Source organism: Vombatus ursinus, unplaced genomic scaffold, assembly GCF_900497805.2.
Source record: "Vombatus ursinus unplaced genomic scaffold, bare-nosed wombat genome assembly UNPS02011613.1, whole genome shotgun sequence".
NCBI classification, from domain to species: domain Eukaryota; kingdom Metazoa; phylum Chordata; class Mammalia; order Diprotodontia; family Vombatidae; genus Vombatus; species Vombatus ursinus.
Genome location: NW_020951391.1, coordinates 4,135,684 through 4,153,170, shown reverse-complemented (window position 1 = coordinate 4,153,170; position 17,487 = coordinate 4,135,684). Strand labels below are relative to the sequence as shown.

At 40.1% G+C, this 17,487-nt stretch overlaps 1 protein-coding gene across 1 annotated transcript in view; it reads right to left on the bottom strand.

Moving 5' to 3' along the window:
* VAV3 (vav guanine nucleotide exchange factor 3) overlaps positions 1–17,487 on the bottom strand; it is a 465,753-nt gene that overhangs the window by 143,919 nt on the left and 304,347 nt on the right. Inside the window, exon 17 of the mRNA XM_027856780.1 lies at positions 15,237–15,337. Within this exon, the coding sequence (XP_027712581.1) occupies positions 15,237–15,337 (101 nt within the window). The remainder of the gene's footprint in view (positions 1–15,236; positions 15,338–17,487) is intronic.

The following is a 17,487-nucleotide window of genomic DNA, read 5'->3' as shown; positions in this document are numbered from 1 at the left end:
AAAATGCCCCAAATCAGACTGAGATACTTCTATCAAAGAGTTACAATTTTATCCAAGTGTTTTCTAACCTATCAAACATTCCACCACATTATTTCTTCTGTTTTTATGGAGTAAAACATAGTCCTTTTAAGGTTTGGAAAAGTCCATTACTGATTCAAGAATGGTTTAAATAAAATTCATGAAGATGCTCCCTTTGCACGCACCAAGTCCTCACTAAGTAGTTCTCAGCCATCAGCAGACCAAGCCATACTCTTTCCAATGCAGCAGCAGCTGTCCTAGATAATCAAGCAATTAAGCAGATAAGAAATGGGAATCTGTTAGTTATACATTCCAGAAGCTGAGGTTTGCATTCCCACTAAAGGAAAGGTGAGCCAGACAGCAGTAGTCTGCTCCAGGAGGCTTTGCTGGCAATTTGATTCCTTCTTTTATAAAAGACAGAAATTGCAAAGCAAGCTCTGTTGGGTGAGGCTAGGGTAAAAGGGGACAGGAGAGACTTTCCTCACCTATTGGACAGAAAGCAAGGTAGAGACACTGTTTCAGCCTGTGAACTGCAAACTTCAGCATTGTACCAAGGGGAGGGTGTCCCAGACTAATCCTGGCCTTGTGGTGACTTGTTGAGAAAGACTAGTGTAAAGCTGCCTTTGCCCACTGTTCAGATTAAGCCATTGGCAGGGCACTGTGGAGGCTAGGGGAGAATGTATTTATACCGTTGTTCACTTAAAGGCAGAGCAGGTACAGTCCAGTAGGGCGAGACAGAAATGGTGGCATTGGCCAGCTTCCCACCCCATAGGCATTAGCATGGGCTAAAGTGCCCACTCACTCCTCAGCTGGGTCCAAGAGCTCTCCACTTTACTTTCAAGCCTTCTCGTGAACAGAAACACACTGAAAGAACTTTGAAAGGACTCCTCTCCTAGGTCTGTTATGCTCCAACTGTTACTCTGACACAAATGTGTACAGACATGAATGGAATGAACGGATGACTTTCTCCCCTTATAAAAGCCCCATCCTTCTGTTACAAGTACTTCTTGTCTCCATATCAAATTAGACTAGATCAAAACAAGGATTCACAAAGATAGTGGGACTGGACTCAGGGCCTGGGGAAGAAAGCACGCATAGATGGCTAAACTTTCATAAAGGAGTTTCTTACCTGCTTTGCTAAATGTTAAAGGGCAAAGGGTTTATTTACAAGACACAGATTCTGAACTGGAAGGGACACTCAGCACCTCTTCCTCATTTAAGGCATAGTGAAGTGTCAAAACTCTCAACATAGAAGTCACAAAGACATGGGTTTGAATCCCACCTCAGACACTAACTAGGTGACCCTATGCAAGATGTAAGATATCTAAGCCTCAGTTTTCTCAGCTATAATGGGGATCATATCAAATGAGATAATATATCCAAAGAAGCACCTGGGGGGCATGTTGGATAGAAAGTTGGAGATGGAAGGGCTGAATTCAAATCCTGCCTCAGATACTTACTAGCTATGTGAGCCTAGGAAAGTGTCCGAACCTCTCTCAGCCTGTTTCTTCTCCTGTAAAATAAATAATAGCAGCTACCTCTTGTGGTTGTTGTGAGAATCAAATGAGATAACATAGGTAAAGTGCATTGCAGACCTTGAAGTGTTATATAATCCTGAACTATTGCTATTTTTATGTTGCCAGTGAGGAAAATGAGGCACAGAAATGCCAAAAGTCACGCAGGTGGCAAGCAATAGAGATCTGACATTACCAAGTCTAGTCTTCTTACAATGACTCCTTGGTAATAGGTCCTACAAAGTCATTAAGACACCACTAAACATTTTCTCTTAAAAGAAAATTCAGACAAATTGAGGGGAAAAATAATATTTGTTGGGGATAAAGGCTGCTCTGTTGGATATGAGTGCTTGCTATGTTCTTTATACTGGGCTAGGTACTGGGTGGCACATAAAAGATACCTACGATACATCCCTAGCCCTCAATGAGTCCACAGAATCAAAGGATTGAGAGTTGGAAGGCACATTAGAGATTTAATCTAGTTCCTTCATTTTACAGATGAGACTCAATGGGAGAAAGGTGCTTGCCCAGGATGATACAGCTGCCCAGCAGCAGAGCCAACACACAAACCCAGATCCTTGGAATTGGGGGAAATAAGATTGCACACACAAAATTGAGCAATACAATCCAGATAATGCCAGAAATCTCTAAATACAATTCCATGGGAAATTAAGGGACAATGGAGATTCAAGAGGGATTGAAGCAGAGGTATACTTGGTAAATGTTTAACAAGGGGCTGGGGTGGAGGTAGAAGGAATGTATGCATTATTGTTCTGTTATTCTGCATTGTTATTCTGCATTATTAACATTTTTTTTGCTCTAGACAATCAACAAAACATTAACTCAAGCCCTCGTTCGCAGCATTTGCTGATTTCCGAGGTGTTTACACTGAAAATTGAACAAGTATTAATTGCAAGCTAGCTCCAGCATACTCCTGGGTTGAAATGTTCAGGGACAAATTATTGAGAGAATTTCTGTAGAACTTGAGAAGGACCACTGAAATTTCAATTGTTAGAGAAGAAGAAAGGGCAGTCCAGAGAGAAAGGTAACTATGAAGTCAATACGAAGAAGGACAATGTAGACTAAATGGAGCTGAAAGGGTTTTTTCCCCCCTTCCAAGAAAGAAGGGTTATCCCTAACATGATGATATCAAGTGCCTTATAAAAGAATCTTTTATAAGACTTTTGGTCACACCCTTCGGCCTGATTGGTTGTTCGTTGGTTGCTGTCCTTTGTGCTTACAGGATCAAAATGACATCACTATGTCAGGGTCAAGGTACAGTGTGTCTGACTGTGGCTCATTAGACCAAAATGAGTTCAGAAAGTTCTACTACAGGTCAGGCACAAATAGTCCATATGAAGATTTAGAGCAGAGGTGTCTCTAAATTTGCCCAGTTCAAATGCCTTTTGAGCTACTGGTATTCTGCTTAGGTCATAGAGCACAGTGCCTTCTTTGATGCAGACACAACATGCTGGGTGATCCTGTGCTAGTGTCAACCATGTCTCACAATTGATTCCAAAGCTCTTCAGAGAGACTCTGAGAGTGTCCTTGTGTCGCTTCTTCTGACTCTATGTGAGTGGTTTCACAGGCATACAACAATGAAGTGAGCACCACAGCTCTGTAGACCTTCAGTTTGGTAGGCAGCCTAACACCTTTCCTCTCCCACACTTTCCTTTAGAGCCTCTCAAATACTGAGGTAGCTCTGGCAATGAGGACATCAACTTTATCATCTATGTGGACATCCCTGGAAAGCATACTGCCAAAGTAAGTGATTTATCCACAGCATTCAAAATTTCTCCATTTGCTGTAACCAATGGTTTCATGTCTAGTGGAGAACCTCTGTTTTCTTGGTGTTAATTGTCAGGCCAACATTAGCACAAGTGGCAGAGAATTGATACATATTCTGTTACATCTCAGCCTCAGAGGCTGCACTGAGTGCACAATCATCTTAGAACAAAAAGTCGAGCACCAACTTTCCCTCTACTTTAGTCTTGGTTTGCAGCTTTTTCAAATTAAATAATTTACCATCAGAGTGGTAGCTGACCTTGATGCCATTTTTATCCTCGTTGAAGGCATCTGGCAACATCACTGAAAACACCATGCTAAGAAGCATTGGAACAAGTACATAGACCTGCTTTACTCCATTGGTGACTTGGAAAGTGCAAGAGCATTTCCTACTATCTAGAACGTATACAAATTGGCATACAATACTGATGACTTCTCCAGGCAACCAAATTTTTCTGTGATCTTCCACAAGCCCTCATGACTGACAGCATCAAAAGCCTTAGTCAGATCAACAACCATTGTGTACAGACCTCTGTTCTGCTCCTGGCATTTCTCCTGGAGTTGTCCAGACACAAACACAATATCAACCACTCCTTGGCCCTTTCTGAAGCCACACTGGCTCTTAGGTAGATGAACATCTTCCATGTGAAGGATCAGCCTATTAAGGAAAACTCTGGCAAGAATCTTTCCAGCAATGACATAGAAAGAGAGAGATCCCTCCTATGGTTGTCACAGGACAATGTATTTCCTTTTCTTTTATAGAAAAGGACAACTGAGACATCCTTGAACTCCTGGAGGATAACCTCCTCTTGCCATATAAGCTGGAAGATTTCAGTCAGCCTTTGTATGAACAGTGGACCCCCTGCTTTGTAAATCTCAGTTGGAATAGAATCAGCACCAGGTCCTTTACCACACAAGAGGAGCCTTAATGGCATTCCAAACCTCTTCAGTTGGAAGTTCAGAGAGAGAGGGACTGACTTCAATCTGAGGTATACAGTCAGTGCCTTCAGCATTGGTTAATGATGGTCTATTAAGAACACTATGGAAGTGTGCAGCCCATCTCTCCAGGATCATGGTCTTATCATTAATCAATGTGGTTCCATCAGCGTTGAGTAGTTGAGATGCACCGTAGTTCTTTGGCCCATAGGTAGCCTTCATCATAAAAGTGCTTTGGATTGTTATAATTAGCATAAAACTGAATTTATTTGCCTTCTTACTGAGCCAAGTATTCTACATCTCTCTCAACTTTGCTTGTACTTTACTTTTGATGGAGTTAAACACTCTTCTTAGGGATGGATGAACTATCCTGTGGAGTTCTCATTTTTCATTTAGCAGTTTCTGAATTTCCCCACCATTTTTGTCAAATCAGTCTTGATATCTGAGAGTTCTGGCCCAGATGAGTAAATGTAGTACTGCACACCAAATCTCTGAAAGCTGACCACTCCTTTTCTACTCCACTGTTGCCAACTGTGTGTTGGCTCAGCTTTCTCTCCAAGTTAGCAACGAACTGTACACACTCAGAGTAGCACTCTAATCTGTTAACATTCAGTTTTCTGGTAGTCTTCTTGCCGTGGGGCAACTACTTTTGTTAAATGCAGATGTTTAGTTTAGAGAGGATAAGTCTATGATTATTTCAGCCACATATCACCTTTTTTACTCTCAAATCCTGTCTGTCTCTTTTCTTTACAATGACATAGTCTATTAAATGCCAATGTTTGTCACAAGGCTGCATCCATAAAGTTTTATTGCATTTAGGTAAATGGAAGACAGTGTTGGTGATGAGAAGGTCATGAGACACACAGGTCTTCAGTAGTAAGTGTTGCTGTTGCTGTTTCCAATTCCATTCTTCCCAAGGACTCCCTGCCACATCTCCTGGTCTGCACCCACTCTGGGGTTAAAGTCACCCAGAATTAGCAGACTGATGAGGGTCTCTAAGTCTTCATAAAATTTTTCTTTGACCTCGACAGGGTTTGTCATGGTGGGAGCATATGCACTGATGATGGCGGTGTGGCATTTTCCTGCAAATGGTAATCACCTTGTCATAAGCTTGTCATTTGGGAGACATACAAGCTTGTTGACTAGATCAGTTTTGATTGCAAAACCTGTAATGGTTTCACAGTGCTCCCTATCACTGTGGCCACTACAGAAAAATGCGTATCCAGCTCCAACTTTGGTAAGCTGGTCTTCATTTGCCATCCTTGTTTCATTCAGGACTGCTATTTGGATTTGATATCTGTTGGGTTCTCTGGCAACAAGAGCTATTTGTCTTTCTGGTGTACTGAATTTCATGTTATTCATAAGTGTGCACACATTCCATGGACCAATGATGATGGGAATCATCTTTGCAAAAATTGTTGTACCTTTTTTTGTGTTTCAACCTCAGGGTAGGATTCCCACCTGCCACAGTAAGGAATCCAGGGTTAGATTAGGTGAAGTAAACAATTTTTAGGGCATCTTTTTTAGTTCCTTCCTCACATCAGGAGGTAAGCAGGGCATTCCTTAAAGAAGGCTGCTCAGACACCAAGGGACTGCAGAAACCCACTGTTGCTTCAATCTAGGGAAAAGACAACCCTATAGCCTGGGATGCCTATGTGCAAGGTTGTGACTACAGCTTGCCCATTGCCACAAGATTTTGAAGGTAAAAATGGTACGAGTGACATCTTTTGACTCATGTATAGGTTGGATTTAAGTGAGGCAGAGTTACCGGGAAGTCTTCAGGCTCACTCTCTCTTCCAGTCATTGAAGTCCAACAGCAAGACAAAAGTCAAGATGATTTGGGATGGCTTGGGATGTAGTGGATGACTCTGACACCATCGATGTCTAACCAAGCTCTGTGTGCTCCATAGTGCCTGCTTCCACCATCTTCACGGCCCGTTGGAACAAATCGTTCATATCCACCTATTCCCACCAGGGAAGTCTTCACATGCTTGGGGTAGACCCCCCCCCCAACTCACCAATGGATTTGAGACCCCTCAGTTACCCTCAACCATGTTTATCCCACCTGCTGAAATGGTTTACCAGGGTGCGGCCACTGTGTATGCTACAGCTTCTTGGAGTCACAGGCGAGAGTCGGGTAGCAGGTGGATACTAAAGGTCGAAAGCAGCCCTGAAAAGGGCTCAGCAGCCCTCATGCCAGAGGTACTAGTCTTCTCTGAATACCCATACACCTCCACCCTTGGGCCTACCAGTTATATGACCTGGTGGGTAGGACCTATTCCCTGTCCTCTGGTTATATTAGTTTTCTCTCTTCCATTCCTAGAGTATTAGCCTGGACCATAGTTCAGGTAAAATTCAGGTAAATGTTGGAAGGGTTAGGGAGGTAGTAGATAAGGCATCCCTTTTCTTCTCTACTAGCTAGGGCATGGCATAAGGAGACTATATGTGACCTCTACCCCTCCCCATTTTAGCCTGCTTCTAAAAACACCCTCAGGGGAGAGAAGCTTACACCAGTCCACCATCTGGTAGCTTTCTATTTTCATTAATTTTTTTTGTAAATCAGATGCTAAACTCTATTGTTTCCATGGTGTTGAAGGATGACAAGAGAGTACTCTTCAAATTTAGGGCCCTGCTGAAAAATTTCTTTTTTTTTTTTGTGAGGCAGTCGGAGTTAAGTGACTTGCCCAAGGTCACACAGCTAGTATGTGTCAAGAGTTTGTTCTGAGGCTGGATTTGAACTCAGGTCCTCCTGACTTCAGGGCCGGTGGTACCACCTAGCTGCCCCTGCTGAAAAATTTCTAATCATCCTGACCCACTTCCAGCTCTGATATATAATGAGGTGGATGGTTCCCTTTTAGAAAGCAGTGGCTTTCCAAGAAGAGGAAATCTGCTCAATGACTAAAAGTCCTCATATAGGGGAGGCTATGTCTTCTGTTAATATAGAAACATTTTCTTCTGAGGGAGTCCCATACCTAGGATAAACACACGACCTGTCTAATACTGCGCTGTACAATCATAGATTTAGACCTAGAAGATATCTTAGATTCTATCTAATCCAACCACCTCCTTTTACAGAAGAGGAACTTGGGCCTGATGAAATTAAATGACTTCCTGAAGGTCCCTTAGGCACTATCAGGTGAATTTGCATCCTTTTAATTCAAGTCCACTGGGCAACTGTGCCTCTCAAAGATCATTCTCAGCTGCCTTCTGTAGTAGTAGGTTTTTAACTGTAAATAGCTAAACTTCTTCATTTTTCCCTTCCCCAAAAGGCTCAACCTTCCCAGAAGGTTAATTCTTACTCCTAAGCAACTCCGGGGAAGAAAAAAACTGGTGCCTTGAGCTACCCATGTATTGCTAATGCTATACTAAAGGACATCCAGATGAGGGGGACAGAGCAAGATGCCCTTTGCCATCTCAACCTCATTCCCCAGGGGAAATGAGTGAATAATGAAAATGGAGATGAGAATCAAAGGTGAAGGAAGGATGTAGGGAGAGGGGGGAGGTGAATAGCACTCCTACTTTCTTTTGTTTTTCTCTCCAATTCAAGATTCTGCTAAGATAGCTTCTGAAATATACTGTCCTTGCTATTTGACCAAACCCTCTATCTTTAGCACTTCAAACTTGAAAAATCATCATGCAGATCATAACGGAACTCGGGGGTCCGAAATCATTTGTGCATGTAGATACACTTGCTCTCATTTCAATAACCTATTCCTCAAATGTTCTAGGATCAAGTTAGAAAACTCATTTAAATATAATGCTTAGCACAGTACTTGGCTTAATAAATGATTGTTGATGACTTAAAATGCTTATTTTCCCTAGGAAACATGACAGCTACTGATAACCCAGTTTCTGAACTGTCCAGGTTGGTTACTCCAATAAAGAGGGAATGCATCTTTCAAGTCTTTTAAAACTTCTTAAATTTGAGATATTCCAAATTTACAAATTTGTGCTTTTGGGGGGCAGGGGGGGTTGGGCAATGGGGTTAAGTGACTTGCCCAGGGTCACACAGCTAATAAGGTTATGTGTCTGAGGCCAGATTTGAACTCAGGTCTTCCTGAACCCAGGGTCAGTGCTCTATCCACTGTGCCACCTAGCTGCCCCTATGTTGTTTTGGGTTTTTTTTGAAGACTAAGTCTCTCTATCTTGCCCAGGCTAGAACTATAGCAACTCAAGGGATCCATTAGCCTCAGGATCCCAGACATTACAGGCTGCATACTACCACACCTTGTACCTTTTAAAAAGACTGATATGAGGTATGAGGCATTAGTTTTTACATATAGGATCTAATCAGGATAAACATTTCCAGGAAAAATATCAGTGCTTCTTTTTAAAAGTCTTTTACTTTCCCTTTCTCACATGAAAAATACTGAGAAATTTTCAAAGTTAATTCTCATATTTTATTATTCAAAATTAATTTTCATAGTATTAGAACTGTCACCTTCCATAGTAGCTAAAAAATAATAATAATAATTAGCATTTACATAGTACTATAAAGTTCACAATGTACTTTGAAAATATTAATTCATTTTATCCCCATAACAACCCTGGATGATAGGAGCTATTATTTTCCCCATTTTACAGATGAGGAAACTGTGGTAAACAGAGGTTAAGCGACTTGCTCATGGTCACCCAGCTAGTAAGAGCCTGAGGCCAGATTTTTGTTTCTTTTTTTTGTTGTTGTTGTTTTAATTATTTTTAGTTTTCAACATTCACTTCCACAAGATTTTGAGTTCCAAATTTTCTCCCCATCTCTCCCCTCCTTCCACCCCAAGACAGCATGCATTCTGAATACTCCTCTCAATCTGCCGTTTCTTCTATCACTCCCTCCCCCCTTTCTCTTATCCCCTTCCCCTTCTATTTTCCTGTAAGGCAGGACAGATTTCTATACCCCTTTGCCTGTATGTCACTTGCAAAAACAATTTTTAACATTTGTTTTTAAAACTTTGAGTTCCAGATATTCTTCCTTCTTCCCTCCCCACCCACCCTCACTGAGAGAGCAAGCAATTTGATATAGGTTGTAAATGTGTAGTCATGCAAAACACTTCCATAATAATAATATTCATGTTATAAAAGACTAACTATCCTGCCCCCCATTTTTTCTATTCTCTCCTTTGACCCTGGCCCTCCTCAAAAGTGTTTGCTTCTGATTACCCCCTCCCCCAATCTGCCCTCCCTTCTATCATCCTCCCCTCTCTTATCCTATTCCCCACTGTTTTCCTGTAGGGTAAGATAGATTTCCATACCCAATTGAGTATGTTGTTATTTCTTCTTTAAGCCAAATCTGATGAGAGTAAGATTCATTCATTCCTTCTCACCTCCCCCTTCTTACCCTCCACTGTAAAAGCTTTTTCTTGCCTCTTTTATGTGAGATAATTTAGCCCATTCTACCTCTCCCTCTCTCCTTCTCCCAGTACAATCCTCTCTCACCCCTTAATCTTATTTTTTAGATATCATCCCTTCATTTTCAACTCACCCTGTGCACTCTGTTTAAATATGTGTGTATACATATATATGTGTGTGTGTGTATACACACACACATATATACACACATACATACATATGTGTGTATACATTATATATACACACATATATATATACATATATAGACACATACATACATACATATGTATTCCTTCCAACCACCCTAATACTGAGAAATGGCTCATAAATTACAAATATCATGTAGAAGTGTAAACAGTTCAGCTTTAATAAGTCCCTCATGATTTCTCTTTCCTGTTTACCTTTTTATGCTTCTCTTGAGTCTTGTATTTGAAAGTCAAATTTTCTATTCAGCTCTGGTCTTTTCATCAAGAATGTTTGAAAGTCCTCTATTTCATTGAATATCCATTTTTCCCCCTAAAGGATTATACTCAGTTTTGCTGGGTAGGTGAGCCTTGGTTTTAATCCTGCTTCCTTTGACCTCTGGAACATCATTCCAAGCCTTCTGATCCCTTAATGTAGACGCTACTAAATTTTGTGTTATCCTGATTGTGTTTCCACAATACTTGAATTGTTTCTTTCTGGCTGCTTGTAATATTTTCTTCTTGACCTAGGAACTCTGGAATTTGGCTATAATATTCCTAGGAGTTTTCCTTTGGGGATCTCTTTCAGGAGGTGATTGGTGGATTTTTCAATTTCTATTTTACCTTCTGGTTTTGGAATATCAGGGCAGTTTTCCTTGATAATTTCTTGAAAGATGATGTCTAGGCTCTTTTTTTGATCATGATTTTCAGGTAGTCCAATAATTTTTAAATTATCTCTCCTGAATCTGTTTTCCAGGTCAGTTGTTTTTCCAATGAGATATTTCACATTGTCTTCTATTTTTTCATTCTTTTGGTTTTATTTTGTAATTTCTTGTTTTCTCATAGAGTCATTAGCTTCCATTTGATTCATTCTTGTTTTTAAGGAATTATTTTCTTCAGCGAGCTTTTGGACTTCCTTTTCTATTTGACCAATTCTGTTTTTTAAGGCATTCTTCTCCTCACTGGCTTTTTGGGCCTCTTTTGCCTATTGGGTTAGCCTATTTTTTAAGGTATCATTTCCTTCAGTATTTTTTTGGGGGGGGGGTCTCCTTTAGCAAGTAGTTGACTCATTTTTCATGGTTTTCTTGCATCACTCTCATTTCTCTTCTCAATTTTTCCTCTACTTTTCTTATTTGATTTTCAAGATCCTTTTTGAGCTCTTCCATGGCCTGAGACCAATTCATATTTATCTTGGAGGCTTTGGATGTAGGAGCTTTGACTTTGTTGTCTTCTTCTGATTGTATGTTTGGATCTTCCTTGTCACCAAAGTAAGATTCTATAGTCTGAATTATTTTCCTGCTGTTTGTTCATGTTCCTAACCAATTACTTGACATTTTAACTCTTTGTTAAGGTAGGGTTCTGTTTCCAGTATGGAGGGTGTACTGTTCCAAGCTTCAGGGGTTTTGTGCAGCTGTTTTCAGAGATACTTCCAGAGACCTGTAAATTTTCAGTTCTTCCAAGGTGCTACGATCTCAGGAGAGCTGTTACTCCCCTCCTGGCCTGTGTTCTGGTCTATGAGTGACCATAAGCACTCTTTTCTGCCTTGGAACTGTGAGGAGGATTCCACCACAGCAACAAGCTCCACCACACCAGCGCTCCTCCTCACCCCAGGACCACCACCCAGAACTGCGACCCAGATGCAAGTACTGGCAAAGCAAGAGAATACTGCCTCAACACCAGCAAAGGGATCCCTGCAATCCCCCTCTGATCAACCACTTGATCCTCCCCACTGTCTATGGGCTGAGAGCTCCAGAAACAACTGCTGCCACTGTGGTCACTGCTCTGGGGCTGCAGTAGGACCAGGGCTGGACAGTGCCCCTCTCTTACCCAGGACCTCTCTCACCTTTCTCACTGACCTACATTGTCTTTGGCGTGTGTGGGTGGAGAAGTCTGGAACCCACCACAGCTGCCCATGATTCAGTCTCCTGAGGCCTGTTCTGGGTTTGCTCTGGCCTGGTCTTTGTATTTGCAGCCCACACTGAACTGCACTCCTCTCCCAGCCCAATGCAACAGACCTTTCCTATCAACCACCCAGGTTGTCTTGGGCTGGAAATTTGTTTCACTTTGTCTTTTTGTGGGTTCTGCTGCTCTAGAATTTGTTTAGAGTAATTTGTTACAGGTATTTGGAGGGGTTTGAGGGAGAGCTCAAGCAAGTCACTGCTTTTATTCCACCATCTTGGCTCCACCCTGACACCAGATTTTAACTCAGATCCTTCCATGTTTCTAGGTCCAGTGCCCTATCCACTGTGCCACCTTTAAGTTTTACTTTGAATCCTTATGGTGAAGTGGAGATGACACAGGGTCCTTGAAGATTATAAAAACAGAGAAAAAGGTCTGGAAAGTGTCAAAGGACAGATGTGATAATGAATAGTATATCTATTGTCCAAAGATTAGCCTAGCTTAGTTCAGAGAGATTCATCTCCAGGATGGCATAGAGTGATAAATTTTTTTGCCTACAGCAACTCCACAAAACTATCTACACCCTTGTAGTTAGTGGAGTTGCAATCTGCATCAGTGAAGGGAGCATCCATATCAAGGAAAGCACAAGTCCTTGGAGTATTGAAGCAATCTCATTATATTTTATTACATGGTCCTTTGCCATTTACGGGAGAGGGGTGGGGGAAACAATAATAGAGGGCTCAGAAGGCAAAAAACAAAAGATTTTATGCTTGATGCTGGAGGTGATAGAGAGCCACTGGAGTTTGCTAAGTAGAGGGGTAACATGGTAAGACCTGCACTTTAGGAAGATAAACTTGATTGCTGAGTAGAGGACTGGGGAGAAACTTGAGTCAGGGAGATCCACCAGAAGGCTATTGCTATAGTCGAGACAAATAGAGGTAGTTCTATAATGTGGTGACCATATTACTAAACTCACTCTCAGTGTCATGTTATTGCACTGTGGGAAAACATACCTCTAAAATGGTCACTGTAGCTCCTGAGCCCCTACTGGTATGCTTCCCAGTTGCATAAAGCAGCCACAATGATGCCATTAATTCTTAAGCATAAAACATTGACTAAGTGAGAGGGCAAAAGCAAGAATAATAAAAATATAATATTCACTCACAAATCTAGGTCATTCTCCCTTCAATGCACACAGTATCCAAGGGAAGTATGGGCACAAACTGACAAAAACTTAGCAGTGAAGAACAAGTGTAAAGAAGGCAAAATGCAAAGGTATATTTGACTACTTATTAGCTTTGGTTTTGAGGTTTTTAATTTTTTTTTTAATTTGAGAATTTAATTTACATTTCATCTGCTTTCCATTCTTACATAGAATTAACAACTGACCTTTTACTTCTGTACCTAGCCCAATATCTTGCAAATATCAAGAACTAAATAAATGTTTGCTAAATTTAATTGGATGAATTTTATATCTAGAAAGTATGATACATATTTTCTAATCTATGAAAAGTGAACTTAAAAATAAAACTACATAAAACATCAATTTAAAAAAATTAGTTCTGGGGCAGCTAGGTGGTACAGTGGTTAGAGCACCGGCCCTGGAGTCAGGAGGACCTGAGTTCAAATCCAGGCTCAGACACATAACACTTACTACACTTACTAGTTGTGTCACCCTGGACAAGTCACTTAACCTCATTGCCCTAGCCAACCAAAAAAAAGAAAGAAAGAAAGAAAGAAAAGTTCCCTATCATTTACCTTTGAACAGGAGCATTGTGTAGTAGACAGAGGGTGAGCTAAGAGTTAGGAAGATAATGGAAAATTCAGGTTCTTGCTCTGACACTTAATAAATCTATGTCCATAGGCAAGACACTTAACAGAGATTAAGTGCCCTCAGTCTACTCACTAAGACTCTAAATTACAGCGAAGTTGTTGAGTATAGATTCCTGGAATAAGTTCCCACACTGATGAAATTACAGATCCATATTCTTTCCCTCTCCCTCCAAAAGAACTTAGAAAATTCAATTAAAAAACTAATCAATCAACAAGCATTTAAGTGCCTACTATGGCCAGGCTTTGGAGATACAAAGATGAAAAAACTAAAATGGTCCAAAACCCTTGTATCACTTACATTCTACTATTGGCCCAGTGTCCTCATTTTTGCATATAAGAAAACTAAAGCTGAAATAGGTTAGATTACTTGCCTAAGGTCACACAGCTAGTTAGTAGGAGAGTCAAGAATGGAGCTCAAATCTTTTGACTCCCAATCTGAGTACTTTTCCCACTATACCACAGATGTCTATCATTTAATACTATCTTCCTTGTGAGTTGTTGGAAATTAAATGGTTTCTTATAATATGAGCATTAAATTTTAATTTCCAAGACCGGATATAATTCACTCCTCTTCCCGTAACAAGCGTTCCATTATCTGAACCTAAATGAATCTAAAATGAGCTCATATTCTCTATTCTACTCTTCACATTATCCAAAATAATTCAATGTCCATTGCTTCCTTGGGGAAAATCAAAGTTTGACATGGCTGCCTTTTGAACTCAAGTGGTTAAAGTTCACTTTCTTGTGTTCAAAAAGTTTGACTGATTTTGAAAGGACTTACTGATAAAAAGAGAAACTCAGGGGAAAAGGACAAGAGAGAAGAAGAAAGAGAAAGAAGAAAGAGGCAAGAAAAGAAAGACAAAGAAGAGAGTTAAGGGAATCCAGGAGGGGCAATGAGAGATAAAAGCCTACTGAATGCATAATTGCAAGCAAACCAAAAGATCCTGAGAGCCTATGTGCCGGTTGTCTGTCTTATGTAACAGGAATGTGACATTCCTTTTTTTTTTTTTTAACCATGGCAAAGTTTTAAAATCAGATTTTAAAAAATGCAATCTATGCCTTTGATGTTGGAAAAAGATAATTAATTCAATTCATTAATTCATGAATTAGTCTACATATGATTTTTGCCCCTGGCAACCAAATAGAAGGACTGCCCCCAACCATCTAGGAGGATTTGGAAGAAATCTAATAATCCAATGCATCAATGATTAAACCTTTAATGTGTGTGTGTGTGTGTGTGTGTGTGTGTGTGTGTGTGTGTGTTAGAACTCATTAATTCATGAATTAGTCTACATATAATTTTTGCCCTTGGCAACCAAATAGAAGGACTGCCCCAAACATCTAGCAACATGCTAGAGAAATCTAACACTCAAATATACCAGTGATTAAGTCATTAAGATGGATGGATAGATAGATGTTAAAGAAAGAATAATCTTTTTTCTACTTAGAAGAAAATCATGTGTGATGGAATAAGGTTACAAGGTGGGAGAGGTACTCCTTATCTATCTGCTAGTAGCTTTTTTTTTTCTTTTTCTCTCTAACATTTAATTTAACAAGGATAAGTCACATGAATTTTAAGCTTTCTTCTAATTGTGCTTATAAATGGTAGTTTCCAAAGCATATATGTTACAATAAACACAAATTAGGGGTAAATTAAGCCTTAATTATGTTTAGCAAGGTTTATGTCCTAATTAAAAACAGTATCACAACAATAAAAATGACTTACCACCTGAATTAACTCTGCCACAATTGTCTAATCTTCCTAAACATTCTTTGTGTGCTCTGGCGCCACACTTGAAACATAAATAGCCTTGATAAAATGTTCCTCTGAAAAGTAAAATTAGAGAGTGATACATTAAAGGTGATAAATTCTTTCTATATATGAAATCATTAGAACAAACGAAAGAAACTAATGCCGGTCTTATTCAAAGTCATTTCCAGAATGAGAAGTGACTAACTGAAAGTTTTGAGGAAATGATGTCCATTTGGAATTAGAAGAAAAGTCAGTAAATTCAGTATAATCTTTGACCAAGAGTTATCATTACTAGGCCCATAATGCAACGAGGCCAAAAACAGAGGGAAATGTTCCTTGGATAGAAAAACACTTTTTTCAGAGTAGGAAGGGTCCAGAAAAAAGTGGGTGCCCTCTTATTGGAAAACGGCTAAACAAATGGTACATAAAGGGCAGCTACATGGCTCAGTGAATAGAGCTCCAGCCTGGAGCTCAAATCTGGCCTCGGACACAACTTACTAGCTATGTGACTGTGTGACCCTGGGCAAATCATGTAACCCCAATTGCCTCACCAAAAAGCAAAAAAAAAAAAAAAAAAATGGTGCATAAATACAATGGGATATTAATCTATACACATGGCCAATGTGTTGCCTTGTTTTGTTTAATTGTACTTGTTACAGGGGAAGGATGATTCTTTTATAGGAGGGAATCATTAGGAAACAATAGCAATAAAAAAAAAATAGCACCAATGAAATATTCCAAGAAAAGACAAAGAGAAAATAGAGGAGAAAATGAGTCAAGATTGTTCAGGAATAAGAACCAGACTGTTAAGTCAAAATTCCTGCCAAATTTAACTTAAACATTTATTAAGTGCCTACTATATACAAAACATGTTGGACACTGGGAATTCAAAGATGGACACTATACAGACACTGTATAAATTTACCAATGATGGGGAAGGAAAGTATAATGCATGCATGAGCAAACCAGGCAAAGTTCTGTGGTAATTGGGAGGTAGAGAGCGTTTTCATGTAAGATAGAGGAGTCAGAAAAAGCTTTATGGAGAAGGTGACATCTGATATGAGACCTGAAAGAAGTGAATGGCTTAAGTATGGAGATAGTGAGGGAGAAAGAGCTCATTTAAGCCATTGGAGATAGTCTAAGCAAAGACATGGAGATAGTAGACTTCAAGACAAGAATGGAAGCATTTTACTAGAATATAGAGTACATAAGATTAGTATCAGATAAAGTCGTAAAGGTACATTGGAGTGGATTGTGGAGATTGTGGAGACACTGGCATATCAGAAATAGGAGTTTATATTTTATCTGATAGGCAATTGAGCACCACTGAAAGTTTGGAAATCTAGGCAACAAGTATTTAAAGTATTCTTCTTTCTAGGAGTTTGTGAAAGAAGGAAGATATGATCATGGCATAAAGGAAGGGTTTTTAAGGATGGAAGAGACTTAGGCATATTTATACATGGCAGGAAAGATGCCAGTAGACGAAATACTAAAGATTAGAGGGAGATGGGGAATGACTGAATAGGCCTGCTCACACAGGTGTTGAGAGAGAAGATGGATCAAGAGGACAGGTATTGGGGCAGCTAGATGGCACAGTGGATAAAGCTCCGGCCTTGGAGTCAGGGGGACCTGAGTTCAAATACAGCCTCAGACACTTGACGCTTACTAGCTGTGTGACCCCGGTCAAGTCACGGGAATTACGCCGTATGACCCTGGGCAAGTTACGGGAATAAACCCCAATTGCCTCACCAGAAAAAAAACAAAAAACAAAAAACAAGAGGACAAGTGAAGGGATTAGGCCTGGCAAAGGAAAGGACTACCTCTTCAGAGAATGGAGTAAAGGAAGAGAGAATGGAGGCTGGTGGAAAGAGATATCGAGTATGGAGTAGAGAAGAGAAATTCAATGACAATTGATCTCTATTTTCTAAATTGTTGTTGTTGCTATTTGTCTTTCCTTCTTGAAGAAGAAGACCAATAAAGTAAGAAGCCAGATCTCCTTTTGAAACAGTGTAAAGTGTGAGGGAGTAAATCTAGACAGAACAAAAGGATGGCTGAGCAGCATTAAGCACCCAGGTGAGATCAAATATCCTGAATTCAAAGGGAACCAAATTGGCACTATGGTGTGACTTTCTCGAGGAGCATTCAATAACGTGTAAACAAAAACACGGAAGGTGGATGGTGGGTATAACCTAGCCTTACTGTTTTATGAGGCATGCCTGGCAAT